General features: G+C 35.8%; 1 protein-coding gene across 3 annotated transcripts in view; it reads right to left on the bottom strand.

The window, feature by feature from the left end:
* KIF16B (kinesin family member 16B) overlaps positions 1-12,284 on the bottom strand; it is a 137,416-nt gene that overhangs the window by 103,121 nt on the left and 22,011 nt on the right. For all 3 annotated transcript variants that reach the window (XM_039716909.1, XM_039716910.1, XM_039716911.1), the window contains exons 5-11: positions 8,856-8,953; positions 8,246-8,355; positions 7,481-7,623; positions 6,587-6,755; positions 6,307-6,438; positions 3,975-4,150; positions 2,063-2,128 (exon numbers count right to left, since the gene is read on the bottom strand). In XM_039716909.1, the coding sequence (XP_039572843.1) occupies positions 2,063-2,128; positions 3,975-4,150; positions 6,307-6,438; positions 6,587-6,755; positions 7,481-7,623; positions 8,246-8,355; positions 8,856-8,953 (894 nt within the window). The remainder of the gene's footprint in view (positions 1-2,062; positions 2,129-3,974; positions 4,151-6,306; positions 6,439-6,586; positions 6,756-7,480; positions 7,624-8,245; positions 8,356-8,855; positions 8,954-12,284) is intronic.

Raw genomic sequence — 12,284 nt, 5'->3', positions numbered from 1 at the left:
AGGCCAACAGAATGCTTAGGATTTGTCCTTCCTTTCCTGATCAAGCTGTTGTCCACCTCTTCAGGTAAATTTCATACAATGCCATTGCACAAAGAAGTCTTCCACGCAGTTGCTCCAAACATCTCCCCATTTTCCACCTGCAGCTATTTTTTTTGGTCTTTGCAGATCAGCTCCAAATTAACCCATGACAGCTACAGAAACTTTTCTCATCTCTACCTGCATCTCAAGGTTTCAACACAGACAAGTAAGCACATTTTTCACTAATTACTATAATTCCTAGTCCTGCTAACTGGAACATTAAAACAAAATAAATTTCAAAAGATTAAAGAAAACCATGAAGGAAGTCTATCACAGCTTTATTCACCATACCAGAACCATTTTTATTGCTCAGAAACACTTCATTTCTTTTTTAATTAAATCTTTTAAATGAAACATTTTTAAATTAAACTACTCCAAATTATTCTTACATAAGGTAAATCAACTCATTAAAGAAAGTCACCATATACTTGTCAGGCAATATAAATATGGTGACAAAGTCTTTAAATCTATACAAACAAATTAGTTATTGCACTCATTCAATTATAAAAAAGCTATAACCACTGCAACATCTACCAAGAATTTTCAGTAATTATGTCTGTTGTCATTATCATGAACAGTAATCACATAACCTTTTAACAAGGCTGACAAAGGTAATAAAATACACTTGATAAACACCCCAGACAGCAGAGCCAACACTTCTGAGCACGATAAGCAATGGTTACTGTCAGAACATGAATAACATATTCTAATTAGCCCATAGTCAGCAATTTACCTTACTGAGCTACTCTTAGATAAAAGCTTTTTGTTTGTACTCAAAAAGACTAAGGATATAAATAAAACAGGATTCTCAAAGCAAGGCATAAATTTTATCATTCTAAAGGTTGAAGCATACCAGTGTAAACCCAACCATTTAAACCACCTAAGGAGCCTTTTTTTTTAAAGGCATCATATCTACATATGATTGGCATCTTTTGGCAGTACTCAGAAGTAAATATTTGCTAAATAATTCAAATGTTTCCCTCTTGCTTCTTCCAAAGTATGACTTTTACTCTTTTTTTTTGAGCCAGTTTGCAACAGCTTTCAAAGCAAGTTAATACAGAGGAAAGAACTAATACAGAATGATACAATAAAGACTGAAAGACTGCTAGTCAGAGAAATGATAATACCATTATATCTAGATTCTTCTGGATGCTGTGAGTTATCCAAACTGTCTAGAAAATTTTTCTAGCCTCTACATTTGGCTGGATTATTGAAAAAACTTGGTGAAAAGCACACTCTGAAGTACACCCAGACCTAATACCCTCCCCCAAAAGATAGCTAATTAGGCACTTAATATATTTGTACACACCAGATTTCAATACTGACATTTTCCCAAAACCTACCCCACACCACAAGTTATAAATTACTTCAAAGCATAGAAAAGGTGACCATTCTCCCCATAATATTTTGGGGTTTTTTTCTACATACTGAATATTTTGTTTAGCTAATTAGGCACTTAATATATTTGTACACACCAGATTTCAATACTGACATTTTCCCAAAACCTACCCCACACCACAAGTTATAAATTACTTCAAAGCATAGAAGAGGTGACCATTCTCCCCATAATATTTTGTTGTTTTCTCTACACACTGACTATTTTGTTACTGTGATTACTTGCTACTTATTACTGTGATTTAGTGGCTTTTCCCTCTCTAGTCTATTTACAAATATACTTTTTTAGTAAAGCAAGCTGGTTGGGGAACAAGTCTTTTCATTTCATTTTCATAAACAGAACTGCTACATAAATATAAAAGATGTATTTTGTTCTTAGTTGTAATGTTATATCAGTAGGATTATAAAATTACTAATTCACACACCTACTTTTTTATTGGTAAAGCATCAAGGCAATGCTGCTAGTCGGAAAAAACTTAGTTGTGCATAAGAAAAAAAATCCTGAAAATTATGAGTACTCCTGCATCCAGACCACCCACCTTTCCTTTTCTTTGATGTTTAAAAACTGCTTTATGAAATTATAACTCACCCTTGCTTCATTCTGCTGAAGCTTTTCTTCCATACTTAAAGCTGTCGGAGAATCCAAGAGTGCAATCTAAAACCATGAAAAGCAAACATCAATTCAAAAAGAAAACAGTCACAATTTCTGGAGGAACCAAATGAAATTCAATTGTTCAACTTTTCTGAGTCTTTAGCATAAACTTCCTTGAACTTTAATATATATCATTTTACCTTGAAATACTGTAAACAGAACAACCAAAATCCTGCCAAAGCAGGTATTTCAAATACAAATTGGCTTGAAAGTACTATTTTCACTCACTACATACACAAAGAAACCAGACACATTTATAACAGGTAACTCCTAATGCAGCTTTCTTTATATTTCTAAAAAACATGAAATTTTATTATGCATTAATAGTTATCCATTTTGCTTTAACAGTTATATATACTTCTTTATCTTTAATAACTATATCTTAACATAACTGGCCTTAGAAGAGGAAAATTACTAACTAACACAAACACACAGGCAGTACTCCTTGTATGTGACCTTCTGCACTGAATGCAGCACCATATTTTGGTAAACAGTATCTTCAGATCTACAGAAGCATTTGCAATACAATGTTCTGGTGACACAAAGGAAAACAGGAAATAAATTATACAGAGATTTATACCACTGTGCATATGTAATACACCACCTGCTGTTTTACCAACCATCACAAATTCAATAAACTTAAGCCCAAGTTCTCTATTGTCTCCCACACAGCCATCTACCACATCCTACCACTGAACCAGATTTATTTTTCAATAACCACTTGAAACTAGGTCAGAGCATTCAAACTTCAAGGGGGTCCAAGTTACATCTACTTTGCTAACTCTAAATCAAACCATAATTTGAAAATAATTAGTTTTCTCCTCCTAAAGAATATGAAAAAAAAAACAAGTAATTCAACCGCATAAAGAGTTTTTTAACTGTTCATAACAAAGCAGAGCTCTCTCCTCCAATCATCTACAATAGCCATTTCTGCTTCCAGCTGTGGTTCCCATCCCTTTTTTCAGCAAATTTTTTATAGCATGAAATCCAGCTGAAGTCCTGCTCTTCTGTTAACAATGATCCATGCTGAACTGACATTTCACATTGCACAGACCATCTAAAACAGAATTACATACTTCTAGAAACAAATCTAAAGTACTACTTCAGATACTTCCAAACTGTATTTGCTCGAGTATGAAACCTAGCAGATCTGAATGACATTATGTAGAAGAGACAACTGGCCTGAACCAACTGAACATTCTTTATTGTTACAGGGTTTCACCACCCTGGGAACACAGGAGAAACCAAACTTAACTAACCCTGTGTAGTGACTGTTTGCAGCAGATCATACTGACCAAACAAGAAAGAGAATCATGCAAAAGTGAAGCAGAGAATTTTTTTTCTTACAATACCACTGAAAATATTTTTACATATTTAGAATGTTATGTGCCTTCTAATGTACTGCACAGCCAAACACAATTAAAATGTATTGTTTAAATCCATTCATACTCTACATTTTCATATTTATGCATCTTGAACACTTTAAACCTTCTACTTCTTTTAAGATACTACACAAAGTACCTCTTCAATCCATCAGGACAGACCCAGAGGTTATGTTCCTGCTCAATCTCCTTATGCTGTGTTGACTACCTGTTCCACAGCACACGACAATCCAGCTCAGATTATATTACAAGAAACCTAAAATCTTTGGGAAGACAATTTTTCCCCCTTTATGTTAAAAGAGGTAATCTGCTGGCCATATGGAAAATGATTCCATCAGGAAACTAATATTCATTCTTAGCCTCATAGAGCTTGTTTACTCAAATCAATATAATGAAAGATAATTACATTCTAGAAATAGACGTTATAACTCAAGGAAAATTACACATAAATTCCAAGTAAAGCTAACCTGATTCCCCTGAGCAAGCAGGGCTTTCAGTCGGGCTATTTCAGCTCTCAGCTCACGGATCAGTTTGACGTTTGGATCCTCATTAATAGTAGGCTTGTTGATGATGTTTTTGGCTCTATTTGCATAGCGAAGTGTACTTAAAGTTTCTCCATAATTGACATCAGCAGGTGAAATAGCTAAGGACGTGAAATCAGAAGCAGTTTATCTAGCACCATATGTTGCATTTACTGAAGTTAGTTTACATTTTAAAAGTCAGACAAATTCAGTGTGGGTGAAGAGACAGAAATATATCATTTACCAGTATGGTTACAATTTGTTCCAACTCTTCATCAATTTCATGTCACTAAACTTTGCATAAGTAAACACTGTATGAGATAAGTGTATTAGGATAATCAGGTCTAACAACCAAGTGTTGCAAAATTTAACATTTACATTTCCCTGGCAAACATAAATGTCCTATATGAATACTTCACAGGTTTTCTTGCAATTTTTTACAAGACCACTTGGGAAAACAGTGAATATTTTTTAAGCATCTATGTAGTCATTGAAAAGAAAAGACATTCCAGGTAAAACACAGTAGGGAAATTAAACAGCATTAAAACAAAAAATAAACAGACAGGAGAACCAAAACAAGAGAAAAGCTTCTATAATTTACAAATCTAGCTGTTCTCCTGAGCTGCAGGCATCTGGCAGCACACAGAACTGTCAGCTATCTGATGCATCAAGAGAAACCAGTATTATTTTTCAAGCAACCTAGCCAGGAAAAACAATGCACTTTAAATGCAAGTGCTAATGCTATCCTTCCCCCCTTAATTTTCCTAACAATATATATGATGTTCCAAATTAAAAAGATAATTAAAGGCATCCAAATAGATGAAGAAAAGATGAAGAAAAGATGAAGAAAAAAAGCATCCAGAAATCTTAATGATCAAAGAACAAGAGATGCAAAGAATCAGACAAAGAAAACACCTGAAAAAACTAATTAAGCAACTAAAATAATCTGTCCTTTTTCATTCTCTCAAAAACAATTTTTTTTTTTTTGTGGTAGAGATTCTCTGAGCATACAGGAGATGCACTTTGAAACAGCCTATAATTCCCCTAGCTCACACTCTCACTTCTCTGCTTTATCTACTGTTTCCTCTCCACTACTCAAGTATTCTTTTTCTGGAAGGATATTACAATATGTTAGAGAGATATGACACATCATTATCAGACATATTTTTCTACAGCCTTTCCTACAGTTTAAAGTGATCTTCCTGCATTTTTTTGTACTTAATTATAAGAAAAGGCAGGACAAATGTATATGGACAGCTTGCTGGGCTGTTAGGGAATTCTACCACATTACCAGTAGAGTTACTGCTGAAGAAAAGATCAACCATCAGGGCTTTGCTTAGCAGAAATATCACTAATAGATGAGGAAGTAGCTGAAAAAGCTGAGTACTGTAATCATGAGTATAGGCACTGAAAGCTCACTGTGTTTCTAAAACTTCTCTTCCCAACCCCTCTGTGAAAAAAAAAAAAAAAAACAACCTAGAAAACCAAAGCAGAATCTGGTCCACAATCTTCTACTGGCACTACTATGATTCTCCTGAGGAGAACAAGTGGCATGGATTCCAAAAACATCCCCAAAATCCTACAACAAAAGAACTGCTACCCAAAGAATTTGACTGGTTCTAAAGAACCAGAACCTGACCTAGCTCTGAGCACCCTAGTGAAAGATGACCCTGTCCATGGCAGGAGGGATGGAGCTAAACCATCTTTAATGTCCCTTCTAACCCAAACCATTCTATGATTTCCAACATCCAAAATCGTCACCTCCCCTTAAATATCATCCTGGCTTCATTTTGATTTTTTGGGAATGGCATTCCCATTCCAATTTGTTGACAAACCTGCAATACATATGGCATAGGCAGGGTTTTAAACTAAGTGATCCTTGCAGACCTTCCTATGGGTAAAAAGGAAGCTGTAAGAGTTTTCAAGACAACTCATCATACTTAAATTTAGACAAGAAGTTAAAATGTTGTGTGCTTTTAGAAGGTTAGATAAAAGTGACCATCTTTCCCACAGGATGTCAAAAGAGACCAGACTAATGCAACAAAAAAAACCAGCTTGGAACAGCAACTGATTCACACACCAGGACAGACCAGATGCACAAAGCTTTAGTTACGCTGTGCAGCGTGTAAGTAAAAACTAGAATGTTATTAGAAAGCTCAGAAAGAAAGAAATCACTAATATGTGTAAACCATGTTGTTCCTTAACAAAACATCTGGAATCTAAATATTTACAGCCACTCCTATTAAGCATGAACTATTCAGAATTCAAATTCACTTACTGGCAATCATTATAGTTTTGGAGTTTCCTCCCAGGCTATCTTTTAATAGCCAAGTCAACACCGAGTCCCTGTAAGGCACAAATACTTGTTTCTTCTTTGAAAGAGGATTTGTTGCATCCTGAGATAAATCAGCTGTGATGAGAAAATAGAAAAAAAATTAAAATTAGATCTTTTCATTCATTTTCAAAAATGTGATAGGCCATTATTTGTGTAAGTAAACAAATGTATTTAATGACTAAAAACACCTCAAGACAGACAAGCACAAAAACCAGAGACTTACCTAAGGCAGAAATTACATTTCCCAGAGTAACTAGAGATTTGTTAATATTCCCTCCTTCCTTTAATCTAACCCCTGTGGCACCAGTGGCATCTGCTCTCTCACTTCCAGCAAGATCTACCAAATGAATCTTGCTAACAGTTTCACAAGGCATTTCAGAATCGAATTTAGCCTAAAGAAAAGAAAAAATAAAATAAAATAAAGTATGTTAAGCTAATAAATACTGCACTTTTACAGAATCAAATTTAGTGGCCTTTTTCATGACATGACTGAATTTAACTTATTTACAATAGGAGATCTTGAGAAGACAGGTATATTACAGATGCTAATGAAAGATATTTGATAATGAATGGTTGCATAACTCCCATATTATTTCTTTAAATTGTAATATTTGCAACTTTTTTAGCCATTTACAAACAAGCTTACAACACCGTGAGTTTTAATTTACATGATGCAGTGACCATGTACTGCACTCATTTCATCAAGCTTACAATATTTGTATCATATTTATATATTGCTTTCAATAAGTTACAGCATGCACAGACAAATTTACACTTAATTTCTCCCCCACCTCCAAGTTCTCTTCATCTAGCAGGTCATCCATGGGCTTTCTAAAAAGCCCCCAAAAACAACAACAAAGAGCATTGGAAGTCATTAGAAAAGGAGTTTGCTACACAGACTATACTCTAAAGAAACATGTCCAATCTCTCAAAGTTTTGTTTTGTTACCTGAGTACCTCCAAGTTCTCTTCATCTAGCAGGTCATCCATGGGCTTTCTAAAAAGCCCCCAAAAAACAACAACAAAGAACATTGGAAGTCATTAGGAAAGGAGTTTGCTACACAGACTATGCTCTAAAGAAACATGTCCAGTCTCTTGAAGGAGTTTTGTTTTGTTACCTGAGTGAAGTTGATTGTGAAAATGGCATGTGACCTGCTGCTAACATCATTCATTCCAGTTGCAGCCGTTGTCCTATTTATATTTCCTGCATCCATAAGTTCCTCAACATCAGCATAATTTTGGACTAAATGTTTAGACAAGTCTGAAGAAAAGCAGAGTGTTACAGTATGCTCATATATGTCCCTAATTTTCTTTACAAAAAGATTCAAATTACCCTCACTACTGCATACTATTGCTGCAATTAGTGCTTATTGTCATACTTGTTCATCACCTAAGGAAAGGAATGAGGCTTCATATGAACACTGGACAACTTACACATTTACAGTAAAAAAGAAAAAAATACACAATCTTATTAAATTATTTAGTGGAATAACATGAGCATAATCCCACAAGAGACATGAATCTTCCCTGGTAGAGAACAGATTAGGACAATTAGATCCTAATAGATTTTCATTTCATCTAAATATCTAAGATTTATAAATTATAGTCAACAAACTATTAAAACCAATTGTGTCTCTTAACATTACTTAAAAATGTGTTATAAATTTGCAGATAAAAAACTCTGTAATAAGTTTTGGATTGGGAAAGCAAGTAGAGATGCAAAATTAGAAGCTATTCCTTCAATGCTTTTTACCAAAGTAAGGCACTGCATCCCTCATAATTTGTATTTTAAAAGATAAAATGCCCTACACAATTAGACACTACATTTTAGAACATATAAAGGCAATAAAATATGCAGTGTAAAACAATTAAAGTGTTTTTACCCTCAACATATGGCCCTTCTTTTGGATGTTCCCGTATTCGTAAATTGTTCGTTTTTGATGACTTCCTTCGGAGAAGATCTCTCACACGTTCATTATAAATTTCCAAATAACTGAAAGAAAAAGAATAGAAAGCCACTGACTGATTCAAGAGCCTTTTATAAAACGAAAGCCATACTAACACAAGCATGAAAGCAAAATGCTCAGAGCAAAAACACAGGCCCAAAGTTGGCTTAAGATAATAATGACTACAAGGTATTGCATCATAAAGGAAAAAGCTAAAAAGGCAAGTGGAAAGAAAGCAGACATGAGCAAGATTAAGACCTCCTAATGTTAGTCTGAAATAAAGGGTAAAAAAATGAAGACGCTGTCCAGCAGCAAATGCATTTGCACTATCATATAAATGACACAATATGCTCAGCTCTTGGCTTGAAGGTACAAGCACTGCACATTTTGACTACAAGTGCCAACAAAAATCAATTACAGGATTGAGGCCAAGCATAAAAAGTCATTTTTGAAAAATATGCATTCTTCCCAGAGATAAAATGAAACAGAGTGTTTGTAACTGAAACAAGTTTGATAACCTGCAAACTCTTAACATGCCAAGACCTACCTGACTTCCGTTCGAAAGGATGCCTCATTCCGCTTCGTTTTTTCACTTATTTTGCTGAATAATCCTTCACAAATTCGAGGTATCAAACCTGCATCACCCTGCAATAACAACAACTCTTAATTTCAAGGCTACATATGCATGCACAATACATTTTGAAAAATAAAACCCTAGATGACTAGTGGAGAGTTTAAGACTCCAAGAAAGAGGAAGAAATCAAAATTTTTCAGCAAATACTCTTGCCTTTTATTTAACTGCAATCACCTTGCCACTGTAACCCTTTTGTGTGTGGAATGTACAACCAGCTTCATTTCTTTGCTACTGGAATACATTTTGTCCCTCTCATTCAGTTTGAATAATCCCAACTGCTTAAGGCAGAGACTGGCTCCTCAGAGTAAGTCATGAACTGCCTTATTTCACCAGTATCTTTAACTGCCTCCATCTCATTTCACTGTGGACTTGGCAAGAACTGCTGAGAAAGGATAAGAGCCATATACAAACAGCCATGGGACATTTTCATTCAAACCCCCAATTCCCAGGTCACAGTCCTTCCTGTGTTGAAAAGTGCAACAGGTCCTCTGAATAAATTAGTACACGATGACAAAATTAAATCTTCATTCACCATATCCTACAATCCAGCCAAATTTAATTTGATATTAACTACCAAATGTTTGTCTCTGCAAATAAAGAGTTTTTATGCATGAAATGCTTGGTTGGTTTAATAAAGCAAACTGAATAAGATCTATCCCACTGAGATACCCAGAAACTTAGCATGCAGCTTTCCTTGCTGGTCCAGCCAAGCAGAAAGCTGTAGCGAGGGTTTTCCCCACAGCAGAGGAGCAGGAGTGCCACACTGGTCTGGTCTCATCTGACACAGGGGTGCTCACTCCCAGCTGCTCCAAGTGACCAACTCCTGCTGAGGCCATCTCCCCACCACTTCAGGGAGATGGCAGTTAACACTTCCTCAGAGCCATGGCTCCCTGGAATAACAGAACAGGATGCACACATACAGATGAGCTTTGGGCTAAGAGGTCCAGGCTCAGCTCACAAAACAGTCTGTCAGCTATAATTTCCCTCCAGTCTAGAAACATGTAAGAGATTCAATGTGATGGACTAACCAACCACAATTGCAACAAGAAATGTTCTTGTGTTTAGAGTCAGGGGCCTTGTAATTAAGTGGGATGCAAATTAGGACAAGCCAGACCACGCATTCAATATGAACATAGACTAGGCACTCCAGGCACCTAAGAGCTTGCCTGGTGGGATTCCACAGATAACTGGCAACAGGAAAACACAAAGCAAATGGATTCCCCCTGCACCAAACTCTGTCAGAGCTAGTGCTCCACAGGCAAAGATTTCTCTTCTTGGACTCCTACAAAAATCCAACCCTTTCTGCCCAAGCACACTCAAGTTGGCTCCTGTATTGGTCCCTCTGCCCTCGTTCTTCAGTTTCCCTCTGCATTCTCTGTCACAACAATCATGTTCCAGGTGCCACCTCTGAGCTTCTCTTCCTTCTCTTTGCCCAGATAAAATTCCCAATTCATCATCCAGTCACTTCCAGTTTCTTAGTTATACTTTATCCCTCCATTCTGCCTTTTCCCAGCTTCTTCCTCCTCTTAATCAGTCTCTCTATCCTTCTCAAACCAAGCTTCATTCTTTGAAATAATAATCTCTTCTCTACTCCTATCTTGCTAGTTCTTAACATGACACCTTGGGTTAAAAAAAGAAAATCCTAGATTAAGGGAAAAACTTGCATATTAATCAGGCTTTTTTGGAGACACTTGCCTCTGGCAACAGATGAGCAGCTTTTCCCAATATCTGTCAATTACCAATCTCTATTTCCAGGTAAAATTTCATGGGTCAGTGTTGGAAATTCCCACACACATTTTATTTTAATTTTTTTTTACACAACAGAAGAGGGAATATACTTTTCTTTCATCTCATGCTTGGAAACACCTGAATAGTTTTAATTAAAGCTTAGGGAAAAAAACATGGAAGATCTATCACAAAGTTTTAGGCAAATCATTACTGTCTGACATAATCCAGCAACCACAAAAAGAGGCTTAAAATAGGAAGTACAAGCTCTAAATGAGTAATTTCAACCTTAGCAATATAATGTTGAGAAAGGAAGCACACACAGTTCCCAGAGTATTATGCTAGTAAAATGTACATCTTAAAGAATGTACACTCTTTATTGGAAACTATATTTAAACACTTTTGCCTTTTCACCCTAAAGAGCTGAAGAGCAGGATCAACTACAGCTTTGACTGTTTTTTTTTCCTGGCCTACAAAGTTTCCAGACATGAAAATCAGAAGAACCAAAATAGGTAGTTCACTCAAAAGCTGAATTTTCTCATTAAAAGCTAGTTCTTCTTCTGTGCTATCTAACCAGAAAAATCCTTATTGCAATTTAAATGTACTGAGTTTTGCCCATGTATCTTGACCATAAGGAGCAACTTACTCTCTTCCTTTCTATAGCAGCCTTTCAGGTCTTAGAAGATGTTTAATCCACCATAGTCTTGCTTCTCTGCATATCCAAGTCTGAATTTCCTGATATTTTATAGATATCTGCTCATTTCAGTACCTCTCCTCAACATTCTGACTGGCTCACATATTTCTTGAAATGATTGCTGTACATAGAATTGCAGAAGAAACCTTTCAGAGCCAAGAACAGCAAATATTGAAAACAAAATGAGAACAGAACCCAGGCTTTTTAAATTGACGTAGGGAAGAAAGAATACTTATTTCCAATTCAAGTTTTCTTATAGCACTGTAGTCTCTCTGACAGGGCCATCAATTTGAAGCATTTAACTTGCCAGCTGAGTATACTTTATATGCACTCTATACAAAGCCAGATTAAAGTATTTATGTATCATGCCAAGAAGATTAGACCTTTATTACTGAATAGTGTCAAACAAACTCCAGCATCTATTCATTTGCAAACTGTTTTGATAATTACAGTCATTATATATAGTGAGGCAGTCTCATAAAAATGTCACTTTTATGAATTTCTTAAATAGAAATCCACACCTAGGTTGTGAGATCTTTTCTGGTTACAAAAGTCTATTCTGCTTATGATATTGAGGTAAATATAAAGCTACTTATTTTGTGACAACAAAGAAAAATATTTACAGCTAATTTACTCTCCTAAGCTAGAGGAGGTGCAAAGAGCCCAATCTTACTACATTTCAGAAGACTGATCTATCCAAAGAAGGATAAGTGTTAATTTTCTCCTTTTCATTTCTACTGGGAGAAGACACAATACATTTCTTTTCCCAAGGATTAAAGAATGAAACCTGCAGAGGCTGCCTGGCAAACAGGCTTCATCAGTCAGTCTTTCTAAACTGCTCCACCTCCAACAGTTTAGTGGGTTCTCTCTGTCCTTGGACAGTCACAGAGGCAACTGCGAGAAACCACTCCCATCCTTCATTC

Source organism: Passer montanus, unplaced genomic scaffold (genome assembly GCF_014805655.1).
Source record: "Passer montanus isolate IOZ18808 unplaced genomic scaffold, ASM1480565v1 scaffold37, whole genome shotgun sequence".
Taxonomy (NCBI): Eukaryota; Metazoa; Chordata; class Aves; order Passeriformes; family Passeridae; genus Passer; species Passer montanus.
The sequence above is the reverse complement of the archived record's forward strand: the minus strand, read 5'-3'. Positions and strand labels throughout refer to the sequence as shown.